The 21,385-nt window shown below is 53.3% G+C and overlaps 1 protein-coding gene across 3 annotated transcripts in view; it reads right to left on the reverse strand.

Moving 5' to 3' along the window:
• Positions 1-15,768: 15,768 nt before the first annotated feature.
• The window catches only part of FGD3 (FYVE, RhoGEF and PH domain containing 3), a 46,213-nt gene continuing 40,596 nt past the window's right edge, over positions 15,769-21,385 (reverse strand). Inside the window, exons 17-20 of one of the 3 annotated variants that reach the window (XM_070045774.1) lie at positions 18,778-18,900; positions 18,339-18,479; positions 17,540-17,686; positions 15,769-17,273 (exon numbers count right to left, since the gene is read on the reverse strand). In XM_070045774.1, the coding sequence (XP_069901875.1) occupies positions 17,031-17,273; positions 17,540-17,686; positions 18,339-18,479; positions 18,778-18,900 (654 nt within the window). In that variant the 3' untranslated portion in view covers positions 15,769-17,030. The remainder of the gene's footprint in view (positions 17,274-17,539; positions 17,687-18,338; positions 18,480-18,777; positions 18,901-21,385) is intronic. The other 2 variants (XM_070045773.1, XM_070045775.1) reach the window with 2 other exon arrangements.

Below are 21,385 nucleotides of genomic sequence, written 5' to 3' on the forward strand. Positions count from 1 at the left end.
ACCCCTGCAAGTCTGTGAGGTGGCCCAGCTGGACAGGCCTGGCTCTGGAGTGCCTGGCAGGTGGCAGCAAAGAGGTAGGTGTCTTGTGGGACAATAGAGCAGGGTTCCAGCAGGCCAGCCCCTCCCCACCTTTGCTTTCGTAGCCTGGTAGAAGCTGATGTTCAGTGCGATACATAAGGGCCCTGCCCTTTCCTGGGTCAGAGTTGTTTCAACCCATAATATCTAATTCCCACTTCAGACTTGTGGGTCACACATAATGACTTTCTTCATTTCCCTTGATGTGAACCAAGCATGTATGTCCCATTTGCCACATCAGGAAGCCGGGTGAATCCACAGGGCCCACTGTGATCTGCCCCCTTCAGACCACACTCAGGGACATGGGACCCCAGAATTCCCTACCACATGGCCCCGTGCCTACCTCTGGGGTCTTGTGACCTTCTCATTGGCTCTGGTCTTTTGTGCACACCCCTGTACCCAGGACAGCTGCCTGTATAGGTGCATGAGCAGGGCTGGGAGGGGAGGTCTGGTGTCGCCCTTGAAACTACAGGACAGAGCTGGTGGAAGCTGCCTGCGGGCTGCCTACAACACCACACGCTGGCCCAGGCCTGGTATGTGTATGCATCCTGGGGCTGCTGTAACGAGGTACCACAGACTGGTACTTTAGGACTACAAAAATGTGTAATCTCAGGGTTCTGGAGGTCAGAAGTCTGAGATCAAGGTGCTAGCAGGGCTATGCTCCCCCTGAAGGCACTAGAAAGGGTCTTCTCCATGCCTCTCCCCAGCTTCTGATAGTTTCTTGGCAATTTTCATACAGCTGTTTTGTCCCTTTGTGCATATCTGTCTCTGTGTCCAAATTTCCCCTTTTTATAGGAACGCCAGTCCTATTGGAATAGGGCCACCCTAATGACCTCACTTTAACTTGATTGCCTCTATAAAGACCCTATTTCAAAATAAGGTCATGTTCTGAGGTACTGGGGGTTAGGACTTAATCACTTGAATTTTGGGGAGGGAAAATTTCAGCCCATAACAGCCTATAACATAACAAGAACGAGACAACATGTTTTCTTGGCCATCTGTGGCATGGTTACACGTTCTGGGTATTCAAGCATGGGGCGCTGGCCTCCGTTTGTACCGTTAGGGAACTGGTGGTGGCCTGAGACTTCTGTCACACGCTACAGGAAACTCTACACCTCGTTCTACCTCAGAACACCCACTTGTGTCAAAGACATCTTCAGAAGCAGTGGTAGGCACTGGGTTTGGTTCTGGAGGTGGAACCTCAGTCGTTATGAACCTTGATCTGGACCACCCCATCTACCTTTTCTGGGACTTCTTGGAACAGCGTGCTCCTGGAGAGCACCAGCAACACCTACCATGGGTAGGGAGGGAAACTGAGGCCGGGGAGGCGAAGGCACTAGTCTACCACAGACTCAGACCGCTTGGGCCGCCACCTCGCCCCCCATCCATGTCAGGGATCGTGGTTCTGACAAGCATCCCGTGCCTGAGCGTTAGTATTCTCATCTGAGGGATAGAAAAGATCCTGCCACCCTCCCAAGGTGAGGGAGACTGTGACATGGTCAAGGATGGAGCATCTTCTGAAAGCTGGGTTACACAGGCCCTGCCAGTGTTTGGACTTGCTGCCATCCCTATCTGCCCCGCAGCTCTCCAAGTCCTGGCCCAGACTGGGAGCAGTGCCTGTGCTATGCCAGGCTGGTGTCTCCTGGCCCTCAGGCCTTGGCCACCTACTCAAGGGAGCCCTCCCTAATGCCCTTCCTGGACAAAGCCATTCCATGCTGCATGACCTCAGGCCTGTGAAGCAGACAGGACATAGGGCTCCCTGGTGGAGGCAATGGCGAAGAGGCAAGAAGCACTAGCAGAGACACTTGAGGAACTGACCGAAGCCTTGGCCTCTCTGCATTTGGGGGTCCAGCCCCTACCCCATTACCTCTTCCCCATCTGCGTTGGTATCTGGGAGCACAAACAAACATTTGTTGAATAAATGAACTGGCAGGAAGGAACCAGGGAGGTTCGTGAAGGGGGAGGGGTCTGGAAGCTCTAGGTCTTGGTGTTCTGCTCTATAAAATGGGCTTACACACATGCTACCAGGGACTTTGAGGGGATGATGAAGATCTGGCTTGGGGGTCTCCTCTTCCCTCAAGGCTTAGCCTGTCCCAGAGAGCCTTCCTCAACTTGATTGTCCTGACACAGCATCCACAGGCCATGGTGGCGGGGTGGGGGGGGAGGCGTTGGTCATTGGTGTGTTTCCCTCACATTGGATAATCACTTTAGAAATGTAAAATGCTTTTTGTTTTTCTTTAAATGTTCCTCATTTTTTCCACCACTCAATATAAAAATAAGATTTTTATCCTAAAAACCTCTCATAAAGGACCAAATCCAGAAAATTCCATCCCAAAACAAGAGTCAGGGAAGCAGGGTGGTCTCATGGGCTTTGCCTCTTTTTTAAAAAAATTATGTTTTTAAATTAAGAGCGATTATTTTAAAAAGTAATCTAAACTTGTAGCTCCAACGAGCTGGGTATTTGGGGAGGGAATTTTCCCCAAAACATTTTCTGCCAGGCTGTTTGGCATCCTCCACACACACTAGTCCTCTGGCTGCTCCACAGGAAAGCAAGAGCTGGTCCTCTTCTGTAGGGAACCCCTGGCTGGAAACCCACTCCCCACCAGGGCCCAGGCTCTGACCACTGGGATGTCCTCCCTGGCCCTAGGTCTGTACAAGTGAGGCTTTCCTTGGCTTTCAGGAGGGAGACAGGTGAATCACCCTAGGTAACATCAAGCCACCACCCACAGGTTCACAGTGATGGCTTGGAGACATGTAGCAAGGAAGCTGGAAGGAGGCAGGCCTATGGGCTATACGCTTTCCTAGGGGGGCAAAAGCAGGTGGTGGATTCACAGAACAGATAGGACCAGGCCCTCCTGAATGCCAGGCCTGCTCAGCAGCCAGGACACAGGGGGCACAGGAGGGGCAAAGGCTGATGGGCTGCTTCCAGGGCTCCTCCTCCACCTCTGGGCAGCCAGACTATGGGTCAGTTTTTCCTGCCTCTTGACTCTTCTCTGAGTTGTCTGAATCGTTTACAATAAGCACGAATCTATTCTCTCACCAGAAAGCAGGAAACTCATAAAGATTTTAAGGGTGGGATACATGTAAATGATAACACACATTCACAGGACAGTTCTGAATTCTACCTGTCAGTACAGATATGGACTGGCCCCTCATTAGCAGATGGGGAAGCTGAGGCTCAGAGAAGTGGAACTGTCCTATCTAAGGCCATTTGCCAGCTAGGAGGATGCCTCATGACTGTGGTCTGAGGGCTCACTCATAATGATAGGGTTTGGCTGTGCCCCCGCCCCTGCCGGGTCGGGGCAGGGGTATGTTTTCACAGCCAGAAGTTTTCCTAGGTAAGCCTGGGGTAAGAACTACATAGGCGGGTCCAGGGCAATCCAGAGGCTTAGTGGTTATGAGCCAGTTAAGCTTCTTTGATGCCATGCACCTGCGCAGCCAGCTTGGCGGGAGCCTGAGTCCCCAGTCACAGAAGTATGAGAGCCTGCCTCCCCCTGCCTAACACAGACCCTGTGGCCTCTCGGCCCTCATCAGCCCCTCAGGCTCAGGGCATTTTAGCTACTTCTGCAGCCTGCTGGTTGACTTTGGGTAAGCCCTGCCCCCTCTCTGGGCTCCTGTCTCCTTCCCACCTTCTCCCAAGCCACACCTGCCGAGGCTGTGGCTCAAGGGCACCTCAGAGGCCCAGGCTTGCAGCCTGGCACATGCCTTGTGGGAAGGCATCCCCTGGGCCTCCTAGGGGGTGGTGTCTCACAAGGCCTGGAAGGCTGGCCAAGGCCATCCGCATGGACAGATTGGAGAGACCTGGCCTGGGACAGGTGCTTGGAGGGCTCCCATTTCACAGATGGGGAGTCTGAGGCCTGGGGAAAGGGTCTGTCCCTAGCAACACAGCTCATCCCCAAGGCCCAGCCTCTGGGGCCTGACATTCTGGCTCTCTGTGCCTCTCAGTTTTCCCAAGATGGGCATGTTAGCACTCCTCATACCAGGGCCAAAGGAAGGATGAGATGTACAGTGCAAGTCCAAGTATGTGAGCCCCATAGTCAGGGCTAGTAGGAGGGTCAGGACAGCAGAGAGCAGGAAGGGGCTGCTCTGAGTCCTACAGGCTGTATACCTGCTCTCACCTCCTCACTCCCTGTGCTGACAGCTGTGCTTTTCCAGTAATCATCAGGAGCGCTTTGCTGTCCCCATTTTACAGGTGAGAAACTGAGGCTCAGGCCTGTGAGTCACACATTTGCTAAGTAGCTGCTTTAGTCAGCTGCAAAGGATAGAAACCCAGCGTCAACCCAGAGGAGATGGCTGCTGGCAGCTTCAGAGTTCAGAGGGAAGTCCTTGAAGCTCAGGATCCCAGAACAGGGGAGCAACTCTTTCAGCATCCCAACACCTCGTCCCAGAGATGCACTGGACCATGGGTTCATCCCTGGACCAATCGCTGTGCCAGGCAGAGGTACTCGATGAGCCAGGGTTCCAGGAACCTGTGGCTGCATAACCACGGATACCGTTTACAACAGCAACAGTCATTTCTGCTCATGAATCTGCAGTCCAGGCAGGGCTCAGCACCTTGGCTCTGATCCACGGTGAGACTCTACTGGAAAGGCATCCCAGAGCATTGGCACCTCTCCACAGGGCTGCTGTAGCTTCCTCATGGCATGATGCTGTCTTCTAGGAGCAAGCATTCCTTAAGACAGGGAGTGGAAACTGCCTGTTTATCCAGGCCTTGGCCTGGAATGTCACTTCTATCGGATTCTATTCATCAAGCAGCCATGGAGCTCAGGTCCAACGAGTAGAGACAGACCTCACCTTTCATAGAGAGGATCCTCAGCAAATTTGAGGGCCACAAGCACTAGGCCAGACTCTTCTTGGGTGTCTGATGTGCACCTGCACACTAGCAGGCCATTCCAAATTAGAGAGCTTAGATCAGATTCAGACCCCAAAAGCAGGTGTGACCTTACTGAGTTCTGATAAAACACGCACAAGCAGATGCAAACACAGGAGGACTGGAGGACACTAGTGCATGGTGTTAAGTGCTGACAGGGGATACAAGTAATGTGTGTGTTTTTGATGATTGTCCACATTTTCTGAACTGTTCAGAGGAATGTACACTCTATTCGTCTGGCCTTGGGCTGTAACGATGCTATCTGAGGGCAGGCGGGCAGAGCCTATAACCAGAGACAAGGTCATCTCTCATGTACCCACGTGTGGAGTCCTGATTATTGTGCCCAGGAGTCTTCCTTCCCATCGAGACCCAGCTCGGCCCAGGTGGTTCCAAGCTCATGTAGATCCTGGATATTGCTGTACTCTTTTCTCCCCTGTCCTCTGTACCCCCATGGTCCCGGTCCTCCTGGAGACCACCTTGTTCTCAGCTCCTTTGAGAGGCTCAAGGAGGGCCGGGGGAGGCCAAGGCTAGCCCATCTGGTGAAGGCCAAGACGCTGAGGGTGCTGCACGGGCTGGATCTCTTTGTATCTCTGCGCTCACCGGGGCCCCTGTGCAGCAGACAGTCTGTCAACTGAACACTGTGACCCTCTGTGGGGAACATGCCCCTTCAGCCTTCAGAGGACTGTGAGTGCAGAGGTCCTGCCTTCCCTTGCTGATGGCCACCACCTCTTAAAACCAGACTCAAAAGGTGATTAGGTTAAAAGGTCCCTGCCCAGCTCTTCCTTGACTCCCTCTCTTATTCCATCCAGTCATCAAATACCTGCTCCTGCCTCGCTCTGTGCCCCCATGCTACTGACCTCTGTGATCTCTTGGGTCCACAGGGCCCAGGAATAAAGCCCTCAGTTAAGCTGACTTTCCTTGCAGTCTACCCAGCCCTGTGGCTCTCCTCGTGCTTCCACAATTCACTCAGGTGCCACTGCTTCCAGGAAGGACTCCTTGCCTACCCAGGCTGGCTTGAGGCAGACCATAGGCTTGCGACTCCTTCTCTCCCACCCAATAGAGAGATTGTACCTGGAGTGCAGGAACCACACCTTGTTCATCTCCTTGGCCCCAGAGCCCAGCACAGGCTGAGCACAGGGCAGGTGTCACTAACTGTTTGAGGAATCTGAGAACGAGAGATGGTCCAGGTAGAAAATGTTGGTGACACCTTGGGCAAACTCCTGCTGTTCCTTTCTCTCCACTCACCAAACTGAGCTGCGGATCAGATTGTGGAATTTGGCATCAGTGACCTTAAGCTCAAACCCTGGCACTGCTGTGGTGACTTTGGGCAGGTCGTCTGTGACAGATGCTGCCTGTGCCCACCATGTCTCCTCTGCTAAGCTCACTCAGGGCCCTAGGCCCAACTCCCAGCTGCCTGAGTCTCCCTCTGGGGTCTTGTGTTAGTCATGTCTTTTATTTTCTATGTTCTGATGCTTTGACACAGGCCAGGCTGACCCTGGAGGGATGGCCTCCGAGTCCTAGAGAGAGTAAAGCAGTTGCCATGAGCACATCTTTCATATGCAAACCAACACATCCAGAGCCAACGCCACAAGCACCTCACACTCCAGACCCGTGTCCACCCGCCCTAGTCACCCCAGGGCCAGGTACGAGACAGCTAGCCTCTGTGCCCTGGTCCACTAAAATGATTCAAACTGGCCAATCCTAAGCCTGCTCACGTTGCTCACTCGTTCCTTCCTATGGAAACCACAGTAAAGGCTCTCACCACATGTCCCCCTCTCCCTCTGCCTCCTGAGCAAACCTGGTGCTTCCCTGTGTGGCCCTACATGGTGCAGTGTGCTCCCAGCCCCCTGGCCCCTCAGGCAGGTTAGCTCTGAGGCGCTGGTTCTATACAGTGAGAAAGCCGGGCCCTGGGGCTCTCCTGTTGAACATAAACGGTCACAGAACATCAACATCAGACAAGGTCACTCTGAGACAAAGAAACAATCAACTGTACCTATCCTGGTGATATAAGTGGCTGCTGCTTTGTTACCAATTACAACTCGTGCTTCCCTTCATTCCTTATGCTTTCTAATAAAACTTATTGATACTCAAACATAGAACAAGCCCCACTTCCTAACCGCATCCAGTCCAGCTCTGCTTCTTTGAACCTCTTCAAAATTGCCTTACATGAGCCCCAACCCTACTCAAGTCCTCCCTAACACCATTGCACTGAGATGCCTTACGATTTCGCGTGGCAAGTGTTTCACCTCACCTCATCACGGCAGGTCTAAACGACCCTGGCGTCATCCTGGGGTCTCTGCTGGGACAGGGTGAGTGGCACACAGGCTTCCCCTACAACCAAACTTCAGTTGCCTCCAGACCTAAGTTGCTTGATGCCACACTCTGTGTATCAGTGTCCTGGGGCCACTACAACAAAGTATCACAAATCAGGAAGCTTAAAACAACGAAGGAATCTTTGGCCTTCCTTCGCTTGTAGCTGCACCACTGCAATTCCGCCTCCACCATCACATTTCTGTGTGTCCTTTTCCTCTTCTTTTTTTTCTTTTTCTTTTTTTATAGTACACACCTTGAATATATGTAGTTTATTGTGCATTAATTATACACCAATAAATCAGTTAAGTAAATCATTAAATTATTTTGCAATTTTCCTGCTTCTGTCTTGAAAAAATAATCTGGAAATATTATACCTCCAAAATAATAGAGAAATATTTAGCAAGTCTTTCCCTCTTCTTATAAGGACACCAGTGATTGGATTTAGGGACCACCCTAATGCAGTAGGACCTCATCTTAACTAATTACATCTGCAAAGACCTTCTGTCTTGGTCACATTCTGACATTCCAGGTCAACATGAATTTTGGTGGGGGACACCATTTAACCCATCATAATCTACCCTTTGACCCCCTCAAAAGTCACTTTGGTCCCACTTTCAAAATATATCCACCCCATCCCAACATCTCCCAAAGTCTTAACCCATTCCTAAAGGGAGAAAAAGGAAGGAACGAAGGAGTCACTGGTCCAAAGCAAGTCTGAAGCCCAGCATGCACATTCCAGTAGATTTCAAGGCCGGCAAATAACACTTTGTGGCTTGATGCTCTGTCCTTTGGGTGCACGAAGGTGGCCCTGCTCTCTGGCGCTTTGGCAGCAGCCGCCTCCCACCTTCTCTGGTCTCTGCCTCTGCATTCATGGCTCTGCCCTCCAAGCCATTCTTTCTTCACTTCATTTCATCTCTGGGCCTCTCAATCTAGACTGGCAGAGTTTCCACTAATGTAACAGTCTCAAAAGCCTTGTTGGTCTTCTGCGTAATTCACAGGGAGCTACACCATCAGGTAAGAGGCTCCACAGATCTTTCCTGAATAGCCCCATCTCTCTTCCTGCATTCCGCTGGGATGGTGGAGTATACCCGCAAGTCACAGATTTAATCTCTTCAACACTAGGTTCTCCCACAACATCTTTGGTGCTGTCTTTAGACCACACTTTCTGAACAGTGAATTTCCTAATTTTAACAGGCTGAGGACTTCCCAAATCATCAAGTGCTGGTTCCTTTTGCTTAACAGTTCCTTCTGCAATTTATATCTTTCCTCTCAGATTTTACTACAAGCAGCAAGGAGAAACCAGGCCATATCATTCATATTTTGCTTAGAAATTTCCTCAGCTAAATATCCAAGTTCATTCCTTACAATTTCTACTTTCCACTCAACCCTAGAATACAATTCAACCAAGTTTCTGCTGCTTTATGGCCTGTCCTCCGGTTTCCAATAATTGGCTCTTCATTTCCATCTGAGACCTCACCAGAAGCACCTTTCATGTTCATACTTAATACCAACATTATGTTCATGACCATACATGTATTCTCTGAGACAATAGAAACTTTCTCTACATTCTCCTCACTTCTTTCTTTTCTTTTTTGGAGGTTCTTTTTTTTTTTTAATTGACGTATAGTTGATTTACAATGTTGCATTAGTTTCAGGTATACAGCAAAGTGATTCAATTATACATACGTATATATCTATTTTTTTCAGATTATTTTCCCTTATAGGTTACTACAAAATATTGAGTATAATTCCCTGTGCTATACAGTAGGTCCTTTTTGTTTATCTATTTTATATATAGTAGTGTGTATATGTTAACCCCAAACTCCTCATTTATCCCTCTCTCCCACTTTCCCCTTTGGTAACCATAAATTTGTTTTCTATGTCTGTAGGTCTATTTCTGTTTTGTATATAGGTTCATTTGTATCATTTTTTCTAGATTCCACATATAAGCGTTAACATATGATATTTGTCTTTCTCTGTCTGACTTATTTCACTCAGTATGACAATCTCTAGGTCCATTCATGTTGCTGCAAATGGCATTATTTCGTTCTTTTTTATGGCTGACTAATATTCCATTGTGTGTGTGTGTGTGTGTGTGTGTGTGTGTGTGTGTGTGTGTACAGATCACGTCTTCTTTATCCATTCATCTGTCGATGGGCATGTAGGTTGCTTCCACGTCTTGGCTATTGTAAATAGTGCTGCAATGAACATTGAGGTGCATGTATCTTTTCAAATTATGGTTTTCTCCAGCTATATGCCCAGGAGTCCTCACTTCATTTTAACCTCTCTCTCCCCAGAATTGCCTTTATTGTCCATATTTCTACCAACAATCTCTTCAAGGAAATCTAGGCATTTTCTATCATGTGCCTCAAAACTCGTCCAGCATGTATACATTACCCAATTCCACAGCCACATTTTTAGGTATCTGTTATAGAAGCATCTCCCTTCCTGGTACAAAATCTGTGTTAGTTTTCTAGAGCTGTTGTACACATTTCCAAATTTAGTGGGTTAAAACAACAGAAATTTATCCTTTCAAAGTTTTGGAGGCCAGGGCCCTGAAATCAAGATGTTGTCAGGGCTGTGCACCCTCCGGAAGCTCTAGGAAAGGATCCTTCCATGCGTCTTCCAGCTGCTGGCCACTCTGGGTGAACTTTGGTGTTCCTTGGTTCATAGCTGCAGAGTGCCCATCTCTGCCTCCATCATCACAAGGCCTTCCCCGTGTGTCCCCTCCTCTTCTTATAAGGACACCAGTCATAGGACTTAGAGCCCACTCTATTCTCATCTTAACTAACTACATCGGCAAAGAACTTATTTGCAAATAAAATCACAGTCTGAGGGTCCAGGTGGACATAGATTTAGGGTGGGGGATACCATTCAACCCAGGACGCCAACTTGTGTGGGCTTTTTCCCTTCTCTGCTTTATTCTCCATTCCCCTCCTATTCTTCCTGTGTTGCCTCCCAAATAAACTCCTTGCATTCAATCCGTGTAGCAGGATCTGCTACTGGGAGAAAACTACCGAAGACACAGGGCCCCCTGCTGTGAGCCAATGGGGACCCACCTAAGACATGCCCGCCCCCACCCTGTGAGCTACTGGCAACCCATTTAAGACATAACTCCTGGTGCTGAGCTACAATGTCCCCCTCTGTGAGTGGAGTGAAGATAATGGCCCTTTCCTCTGAGGTTTCGGGAGCACAGAGGAGAGAATGCCGTAGGGCTCTGGGTTTAGGACCACACACAGGGAATGGCCACTCCCTACTTCTGGGAAGCGGGGTGCTTTGGGAATGACCCCAATATTTTTCCTTGCAGTGGATGGGCTACTCTTTTGTCAGTTTTCCAGTGCCCCTTGGGGGCAGATGTCGTTCTGGGGGGCTATAATGTGCTTTCTGAGTTCTGATAGAGCACAAGGAAGTGGAGCTCCCTCTCCAAGATGGAGATTCATGGGATGGTGGCATGTGCATTGTGAGCGGGCAGAACTGGAGTGCTTAGGACCAGGCTCCCGGGGCAGGCCTGGCCCTGGCAGGAAATGGAAGATTTTTGTCCCTCTCAGGGATACTGCCAGCCTGGATTCTGCTGGGGAGAGAGGGTCAAGGCAGGACTTTTTGGAGGGTGCAGGCTGGTCCCTGCAGATGGGGTCTGCGGGGTGGGGCAGGGCCATAGAAGAAATCAGACTCCAAAAGAACTGTATTCTCTCATGGCTGCTTCAGGTGAAGTCAGAGGTGGGTTTCTTCCTGCCTCTGTTCTCCCATCCTGGTTTGGGCTCCCCGGGAGGCCCTTCCATCCCATTCCAGGATGGCCCCCTCCACCCTCAAGCAGGGGACTATCTTAGGTCACATGGCCATCTTGGACCAACCCCAGCAGAGGGAGCGGGAGAGCTGGTCAGTGAGCCTGTGCCACAGGAGGGCTAGCTGGAATCCTTCCCCTGTAACCTTCACTTTCTAGGATCTTGGGGCCAGATGGCCCACCCAAGCCACCAGCTCTTCTCCTTGGCAGGAAATTCCCTAGGCACTACCTGGTATTTGCCATCCTGCTGGTCAGAGAGGACCAAGTCCAGTTTGGGGACAGCACAGAGGGGCCATCAGGAAGGTAAGACAAGGCTGAGAGAGCAATGTGGGTGTGCCACTATCCTCAGGGATCCCTGGTATGCTCCCATCAGTGGGGGGGCCACTGAGGCCCAGCAGACAGCGGCTTGAGCACACCTGGGCTTTGAGGGAGATGGCGCGGGTGCCATGGGACAATGGCTTCCTGGGGCTGCAAGGACCTCCATCAGAGCTTTGCACCTGTGAGCAGGGCACCAAGCCCAGAAATTTGTTGGGTCAGCAAGACCAGGCCTGGTGGGCCTTGTGGCCAGGAGGGCGGGGGAGGCCAGCTTTCTAGGACGGAATGTGCAGAATGTAGGGTGGGAACCTGGCTGCTCCCCCATGGCCTGCCCTAGCCCCAGTTATTTCTCTGGCCCTTTTTCTCTCTGTTTTCTCTCTTGTAAATGGGGGGGCAGTGGTGGGTGTGGGAGGGTATGTGACCAGGGAGCAGCCTGGCCTCTTGTCACAGCTGGTTGCCTTGGGACCATCTGGAGCTCCTCAGATCACTTGGAGGACTTAGGAATACCTGGAGCCCCCAGGGGACACCTGGAGCCTCACAAGGACCATCTGGAGCCCCTGGCGACCATCCGGGGCCCCCTGAGACAAACCGGAGACCTTTAAGGATCCCTGGGGCCCTCAGAAACACCTGGAACCCCTCAGGACCACCTGGGGCCCTCAAGACCACCTGGAACACCTTGTGACCACCTGGAGCCCTCTGGGACCACGAAGAGCCCCTTGGAGACCCCGCGAGGAGGGGGAGGTGACTGAAAGGAATGGGCGGTGGGGGGTCCATAGTGCAGCCACCCTCTGTTGCCAGCTGGGCCTCCCAGAAGGATCATTCAGAGAGAGCTCGTCTGTAGAAACATTGCAGTGGCTCTTGGGGAGGTGAGCCCACCCTCTTTCCTAGATGCCAAGCACCTGGACTAGCTGCTCACAGGGGCTTGGATTCTAGGGCCCTGTCAGACCCCAAGAGGTGGGGAGGCCCTTTGAGCATCTGGGGTATGAGGGCTAGAGCCCCCCAAGCCCTGGGCTCTGAGGTTTGGGGTAAGCAGGGACTTCAGGGGCTGATCCTGCCCCTTCCATGTGCACAGTGGTCCGCTGTCCCCTTGGAGGGTGGTGACGGATGGGCACAGGTGTACGGCGGACCCACCTGGGTCCAAATGCCCCTCTGCTGATTTCCTGGGGCATGGCAGCCCCTTTGGGTCTTGTGTGCTGGTTTCTGCAACGGGACCAGACATCTGAGGAGGAATTGGCTGTATGTCCTGGAGACCTGGGGACCTCAGAGGAGGCAGGAGAGCACTGGGCCTTTATGATCTCAGACAGCCTCTGTCTCTCTCTGAGCCTCGATTTCCCCATCTGTTAAAAGAAGATTCCAGACCCAAAGTGCTCTGGGGCTGCATGGCAAGAACAAAGTCTCTGAGCTTTCACCCAAGCTGTTGGCAAATATTAACTGAGCACATACTCTGTGACAGGCACTATTGTAGGTACTTCATTCTGCTCTCAGAACTTCTGTTCTAGATGAGGAGACAAAGGTTAAACAAGAGAGCAAATACCCCAACAAAAAGTAGAAAGACTGGGGCAAGGGCTCTTTGTTGAGGTTCACGGAGCAGACTCTTGCAAAGTCCTGCAGGAAGAAACCCCAGACAGACAGAACAGCATGTGCAAAGTCCCTGAGATGGGAAGGAGACTGGTGTGTTCTGAAGGTCCAGTGGCTGGAGCCTGGTGACCTGGGGTGGGAAAGGAGCAGTGCGGGGGCGCCGGACAGGAGAAAATGAGGCTGGAAGTGTGACAGGGCCAGAGGCTACAGGGCCTGAGTCCAACCCCTGAGTCCCAGAAATCCAAGTGGCCGGCACACAGGAGGTATGCCAGCAGTGCCTGCTGCATGAAGAAATGGACAAAGAGTGAATGAGTGACTCCTGGCTGGGTCCCTAACTCATTGTGTGACCTTGGGCAAGTGTATTTCCCTCCCTGGGGCTTAGTTTCACTGCTACTAAGACACCCTGAGTTGTCATTATTTTCAGCGAATGGCTGGGCTGGGTGCCTGGCTGCAGCAGACCCTTGTGTATGTTGGCTCCTTCCTCTTCCCAGGACTGTGAGGGACATGGCCAGCATCCCCCCTGGGCCTAGTGGGGAATGTGTGTTCCCCAGGCTGAAGAGGAGCAGCCCCTGGGGGCACAGAAGACCCTCAGCTCAGGCCTTTGACTCCTGTGACAGTTGGGTACTTCAGACCCTTTTCCTGCCCCGTCTGGCATTCTTTAGGACCCCAGAGGCCCCAGGGCCCACCTCCTGCTCCGCCCACTGGCCTCCCTTCTCCCTCTGTTCAAGGGATGGCCTCCTGTCCTGCAGGGTTGGGGGCTGGACTTGGGGAGGAGGAGGAGGAGGGACAGAAAAGGAAGGTCAGTGGAGAGGCTGAAAGCCAGTGTGCGTCCAGCCTCCACCCTCTGTGGGTGGGCAGTGCAGAGTGCCCAGGCCTCAGGCTATGGGAGCAAGATGAAGGTAGACAGAGGTGGGCAATGTGCAGGTAGGAAGAAGCCCAGGCCCAAGGGTCACCCAAACACATGGTGTGGAGACTCCAGGCAGGCAGCCTGCTTCTCAAGTCCTTACTGGGGCATCCAGAGGGCCAGGCCAGATGCCCCAGCCGGAAGGGTCCCTGGGGACAGACCTGCCTTCTGGGGCCATGCACCGGCCACCCACCCCATGACTTCAGACTCCACAATAGTTATTAACATTTATCAGGATATTTCACATGAACACCTGAGTTTCTTTCATCTCCTGAAAAGCTGGAAGCTCTGGCCACACAGGTCCATGCCTGCGTGGGGACAGCTGGCAGAGGCTCCCCTATATCACCATGCCTGCTGGCCTCCAGCATGCCCGTCATGGGGGTCTGTGTTGAGACTTGCTGGAGACACAAGGCCCTGTCTCCAGCTCTGCCCTGGTTGCCCCCATCGCAGCCAACTGGATCTGTTAAGACCCCCAAGCCTGCCCCGTGGCTCTTGCCTCCTGGAGCATCACCAAATGAGACCCCGTGGAGACCCCATGACCAGGCCTTGTCTCCCCCATGCTCCCTCTGCTCCTTGCTGTGTGTCACTGGCTCCTCCAGGCCTTGGTGGCCCTGCACTCAACTTAGGCACCCTTCCTGCAACCCCTCCCCCAGGGTGTCCTGGCTGGGAGTGGGGCTCCTAGGGAACTCCTGCCACACCCCCTGCCATGCCCACTCCCCTTCCCTGCTTCTGTTCCTCCCCTGTGGCTGCACACCTTCTCAATGTCTCAGTGGGAATAGCCACTCCAAACAGAGGGATTTCCTTTCCTCTGTGTTCTCAGGGCCCAGCACTGTCCAAAATGGACAGCGAGGACATTTTTCCGGGTCCTGCTGCAGCCACAGCCTTTGGGACGCCTCCTGTTTTCACCCTTGTAGCTGGCCCCAGGACATATGGACTGTGATGGAATATAATGTCCTGGTGTACCCCGAGCTGCTAGGGACAGAATGCCCACCTCGCCAGCCTTCCGATGTGCTGACTGAGGACAGGACCCTCCTGAAATTACTGTGGAAGCTTGCGTGCCGGGCCCCCCACGCTGTTGGCTGGGAGAGGATAGGGCTCAGGTCTGCCCTGGGGCACAGAGAGCTCACTGGGAACCGGCCACGGGGACCCTGGGCAGGAACCCACAGTGGGGGCTGCGGGTGAGGACCCTGGATGGGGGGCCCAGTCTTGCCCCCTCAGACCCCAGCAGAGTGGCACCATGTCCAGCAGGTCAATTCCAGCTGCCCACTAGGTCTGGAACTGTGGGACTCTTGGGGGCATCCTTTCTGTGACTGTTTCCTCAACTGTCAAGTGGGAACATCCTGGGGTTTAGGTGAGACTGGAGTATTACAGAGTTGACCCTGAGAAGGAGCCCCACTAGGCCCATGCTCAGTCAGTGCATGAGGCAGAGAGCAGAGCTCCGAGGGAGAAGAGGCAGGACCAGCGGGAAGAGGCCGGCTGGGATCCAGGTCCCTTCAATGCCTCTGACATCTGCTGTCCCTGCCTTGGCTCCATGGGCAGGGACTTTGCTGTATTTTCTTGAGTAAGAGCACAGTTGGAAGGGCCTGGCCTCCCCTTCCCAGTGGGCAAGTTGCCGGTATCAAGCAGCTTCAGAACACCCACTGCAGGTGGTGAGCTCTCACAGGTGCAGGATTGAGGCCCAGGTATGCAGCAGGTATACAGCTGCAGCAGCATCCAAGCATAGCAGGGTGGGTATGTGGGAGACAGCGCTGACTCACGCCTAAGCTCACCTGTGCCCTGCCCACCTCACCTGGGTCTCTACTTTACCCGTGTCCTGTCCTACTTCACCTGGACCCTGACCACCTCACCTGGGCCCTGCCCACTTCACCTGGGTCCCAGCTCACCTGTGCCCTGAGCACCTCCCCTGTGCCCTGTCACTCCTTGCCTGGGCCCCACCCCTGCCTCACCCATGACCAGTCATCCATTTCTGGCTCCCACAATGACCCTCTCAGCCCACAGGTATGTGCCCTGCAAGTCTGCCCATGGCTGGGCAGTGACAGGCATCCCCGCAGGGTGCCTTGCGGACGTTAGAGGGATGGGGTCCCAAGGGACTGGACACCCCTCAGTCATCAGTTCCTAGGTCCCTCTGCTCTCCTTCAAGGCCCTCGGGGCTCTGGTGCATATAGACCTTCCCGACATCTTTGTGAGTAGCCAGCACTCCCACGATCCCGTATCTAAGTCTGGCTCCACTTGCTACAGGGGCAAATGGCCCTGTCTACCTCACTAGCATGACCAGGGACACAGAGCAGGTCTCCAGGCATGGTACCTTGTCTGAGGCCCCGCTGTCTAGTGCCGCTGCATCCTGGGGCAACCACAGGGGTGTTACTTGCACCCTGCAGGCCTGGATTGGGGTCCAGGGCGTCATTACCAGCTGTGCCCAGCTGTTACCCTCATTCTCCAGCCAACCAGGCCCACTGTGGGGAGACCCTGCCCCAAGGCTGTGTCCACCTGTTGGCTGCCAGCATTTATTTATGTAGATAAGCACTGTCCACCACCGACCAGGGGAGGCAGGCACAAATCTCAGGCCACAGATCACGACGCCTGTGTGGTCCCCCTGTAGTTTCGCAGCATGGCTATTCAGGAACCCACCACTCGCTCCCTTAGGCATCTCCAAATGGGGTGGCGAGCTACGAGGTGGCACAGGGTGTGCCCAGTCCCCAGGAGAGGAAAGAGGAGAGAGGTGGAGTCCGGGGGGCCAGTATGGTTCAGCTCACATGGATGTAGATGGTATAGATGGGTGGGCAACCATCAGGAGGGGTGGCATGACTGCAGACATCCACCAGGTGTCCTGGGCACCACCCATGAGCTTCTTCTGTCTTCTGGCGCAGATGACCCCTCACTGCCCACTCAGATGGAGTTTTCTTGACAGTCACCCCACGCCCCGCTCTGGGCCACACTGCTGGGCCTGCAGGCAGAGGCCCGGGTCTTTGAGGGACGTGCTGGGTGACCCTGGGCAATTGGCTGCCCCTGTTTGGGCCTCATTTTTCTCCTCTCTGACGTGGAGGAACCCTCCAGGGCCAAGTGCTATGTGGCCTGTTGGTCCCTCAGCAATCCAGGCTCCCTTCATGCCTGCATGTGGCCTGATGCCACCTCTCAGATGAGTACAGGCCCTGCCACGGTGGCTGTACAGCTAGGAGACACGGCAGAGACTCAGCTCATGGGGCAGCTGGGGCCTGGGGCTGCTGGGCCCCTGGGCTGGCCTGGGCCAGGTGCCCGTGGGCTGCTGAGCTCAGGGCCTCCAACCACTGCTGCTGCAGCTCGGTGGACGGGGCACTCAGGTACAAAGACTGCTGGGCCTGCTGCAGCTGCCACATGTGTCCAGCATCCAGCCTCTCTGCGGGCTCTGGCACACTCACCCTGCAGCCAGAGAGGGGGATGGCATGCAGCAGCTGGCCATCCTGCAGGAAAGGAGAGGAGCGTCAGCACCCCGGCCTCTGGAGTCCTGGCATCACTAAATACCATCTCCCACAAGTGGGCAGCAGAAGGGTGATTCTGGACAGCCGGGGAAACTGAGGCCCTAGGGTCACATGAGCCACCCACCACGTGGGGTTGGGCCCAGGCTGCATGGCCCAGGCCTATCTGGGCGCCTCGGGCTTGAGGCTGTGGGCTGCCGGAGCAGGGTGGACCCCCACCCCCAGTGTGGCCCAGCAGACAGAGGACACACCTGGCTGCCTCCTCGAAGGTGCAGCACCAACTCCAGGGAGTCCGACTCAGAGATGGCAGCCCACACCTTGCTCCAGGCTGTGCCGCCATCCGACACCAGCAGGGGGCCACAGAGCAGGCTGGGCGGGGGGTCCACAGTGGCTGGCTTCTGAGGACACAGAGGACAAGTCAGGTGGAGTCTCCCTTGTAAGAGCCACTCTCCAGGAAGCACCAAGGCTGAAGCTCTTGGGGGAGAGAGGAGGGGGAGACAGACTGGACAAGGCCTGGGCCAGCCTGAGCTTCCCCAGGGTCACTGCAAGGCCACTTGGGATTGGGCTGGACCTTCTAGGCAGTGAGACCACAAGAAGGGTCAGGACAGAAATAAAGATAAGGTAGGAAAAAATGGAACAGCAGGGAACCAGAATGTGGCGGCTGTTGATGATTTCCCTGTACACACACACACCTCTCACACGTAACATCACACACCCCACACACATTCACATCCTCCAGGACCAGGAAGAAATAAGTTTCTGTTGTTTAAGCTGTCCATCCTATGGTATTTGTTATACAGCCTGAGCTGACTAATGCACCATCTAACCCCTGAGTGCAAACGGTTCCCAAGCTCTCGGCCATGACTGGATCCTAAGAGCCCAACACGCACACACGTGATATTTGGCATTCAACTGCTAGCTGCTCTCAGTGGCCTATGGACCCAACTGAGCCCTACCAGTCCTGGTCCCAGGGAAGGCGACAGCACTAGGAGCACAGTCTATCAAGGCTTCTGGGGTCTTGTGTCTGGAAGGCTCACCCAGCCCACCCACCTCTGTGCTCTGCTTGGGCTCCAAGGGCTCCTCGAGGCCGGGGCTCGAGGGGGCCACCGGCTGGGTCAGGAAACACTCTCCGCAGACACGGCTCTGCCTGCCGTTCTCAGCCTTGAACTCGGAGCACTTCCCACAGATGACCTGCAAGACAAGGGCACCTGTGACCCCAATGCCCAGGGACAGAAGACTATCCAGAAGGAGGCTGGAAGGAGAGGTGTAACGGCATGTGGAGGGGAAGGGCTTGTCTGTGAGACATGGGAGTCGGGAGCCTTGTCCACAGGGCAGAGACCCCAAGTCTGGCCCCTGCTGGGCCTCCAGAGCCTGCCTTCTTGCTCAGAAGTTCCAGGATCCAGGGGTCTGTGTGCATGGAAAGAAGATTTGGAGGAGGAACTAAGCACATGGAGGTTCCAGCAGCTGGCCTCCTTCCACCTGGACTCACCGCCCCGCACAGCTTGCAGTGGCGCTTCCTTTTGGTGATGGAGTTGAAGGTCTCGCCGCAGCTGCTGCAGCCCTGCTTCTCCTTGTCACGTCTGGTCTTAGAGGACCCTCTCCTGGGCTCAAGCTGTGGGAGGCAAACGGCTGCAGTCAGCTTCCCAGCACATGTGGAGTGGCAGCTGTGCGATACACAGGCAATGCACATGCAGGGCAAGAAAGCCGGACGTGCAGAAGGGAATTAAGCAGGAGCCACACTGGCCATGGCCCCCTGCCCAGCCTCACTCCCCAGAAGCTGCCCTGCTGTCACACGGGGTGAGATTCCAAGGGGAACAGGAACTCTATGCTTGGAATGACTTGTCCCACCACGGAGGTCAGTGACTTTGCGTGTCTGCAAAGATAACCACCGGAACCCACACTGGGGGGAACGGTGGCTGCTCTGCACAGGAGCCCAGACGCCAAGGACTGGGGTGTCTGCACCCAGCATCCAGCCAGGTGGCCCTTGCTTCCATGCTCTGCCCTTTATTGGACCCCAGAGCATGGTCCCTGCTCCATGCCAGGCACTCAGAGGTGTGCAGTTGCCCGCCCAACACGTGTGAGAGCACTCTCCAGGGGTGGGAGCAGGGTCAGGGGCTGGACTCCCCTCTCTATCTCCTCCGATGCTGCCTGAATTTCCCACAAAAGAGGGCAGTGATGAGTCCTTTCAGCAAGACAACGGGAAGTCATGAAACATGGTGTGTGTTCAGAGAGGTTAGAAGATCTTTAAGACTAGTCACAAGAACACACTATAAAATGCTTTTACTTCTTTTTTGTTTGTTTGTTTTCTTTTACGTTTAAACAAGCTGTTTTGTGTAAGGTTTCTCAAAAAGTTTTACAAGAACCACATCAAACTCCTTGGAGCAAAGAGGAATTGGAGAGTGGCAGGCAGCAGTGGGAGAGAAGTTTTCATTTTATTCTATCACTTTACTTTTTTTTTAAAAAAAGTATTTATTCCTTTTTTAGTTAAACATATTTACAAATTTTAAAAAATCTAATGCAGTCTAAAACTAAGGAACAGGTATATAAATCATACATGGGAGGTAGATGTCAAGGCGACATGTTGGAAGACTGTTTAAAGGTGTCAAGTTATATTGCTAAGGGAAACAAGCAAGTTGCAAAATAATGTACAGTAGCGTATAATGTTTATACCAAAAAGAGTACGTGCATGAAAAAAAGACTGGAAGGAAGCACACCTGATGATCTTATTGGCTGTTTGGGGTAGAGTAACTCTTATCTGACTCTCTTATCTGGATTTTCCTCAAGTGTTCACTGAGAACAGCTTGTGAAAGAGGAAGAAAACCAATAGACACGTAGAAAAGCAAACCAGCCACTCACTGACCAGCCCCCCTAACCCCCCCACCTCCTGCCTCACATTCCCATTGAGGACTGTGTTCCCTCTGCACTGTGGACAGCGGTTTGAGAGCTGAGTGAGGGAACCTATGTGGTCCACTCTGACTGCCTACCCCTGGCCATAGTGACATCAGTCGTGTCCAGGACCCCAGCCCCACCAGATGCAAGGGCTTGGGAGGTGAGCAGGAGGCAGGAGGGAGTGAAGGTGGGAGTGGGCACCGACCATGCAGGGTGAGGCTGGCGTGGGGGCTCAGTAGCGCTGTCTGATTAGGTTTCCCCATATGATTAGGAGTGGTGCAATTTGGGGGACAGCTCCCAGGCCCTTGCCCTGCCCCTCATCAGCCATGAGACCCTGCACGAGTCACTTCTCCTCTCCAAGCTTGGTTTCCTCATCTGTAAAGTGGGGTGAGGAACCGCCCCTGGCCCTGAACCCCGTCACAGCACAAGAATCCTGACTGGTTTTGCTGATCGCCCTTATGTTACCATGGCTCTCAGGAAATGCCCCGTCCCAGCCCCTTAGCATTTCCTCTCTGTGTGGGTAGGGGGCGCTGGGGTCCCAGCAGAAAACACAGTCAATTCACCACAAACTTAAGATTTTAAGAAATGTCACAGATATGTATCAAATTCCCCAGGATGTCAGAACTAGAATGGCTACTGGAAGTGCTTGTCTCAACCTCTCCCTTGCACAGATGGGGAAACTGAGGCCCAGAGACACTTTTTCTGTTTAAAAGAGAAACACTTAAAATAAGTTTAACATTAGTGTTTCTGAGCAGAATAAAATGACGTCTGAGATTTGTTTTAAAATATTCCAGAAGAAGGAAGAGTATGTGGGGGTGGGGTGAGGATAGGGGTGGAAAGACAGATAAAACAGGAACAGCACAAAGCTGAAGTTGCTCCAGGCTGGTGTGGGGGTCTCGCTGTCTGTTAGTTCTACTTGTGTGTGTCCAAAGCTTCCCTAATAAAAATTTGAACAAAATAAGCTAAAAATATGTTTAATATAAACTCTGCAAGTTTAAGGAGAAAGAGATGCACTGGTTGGGGGTGAGGGAGACAGAAGGGAGGGGCTTGGGCATTGGAGGCTGTTACGGGCTGAATTGTGTCCCCCAAAAGTCATAGCTTGCAGTTCTAACCCCCAGCACCTCAGACGGTGACTGTGTTTGGAGAGAGGGCCTTTAAAGAGGTGATTAAGGTAAAATGAGGTCACTAGGGTGGGGCTTAATCCAATA

This window comes from Globicephala melas, chromosome 6, assembly GCF_963455315.2.
Source record: "Globicephala melas chromosome 6, mGloMel1.2, whole genome shotgun sequence".
Taxonomy (NCBI): domain Eukaryota; kingdom Metazoa; phylum Chordata; class Mammalia; order Artiodactyla; family Delphinidae; genus Globicephala; species Globicephala melas.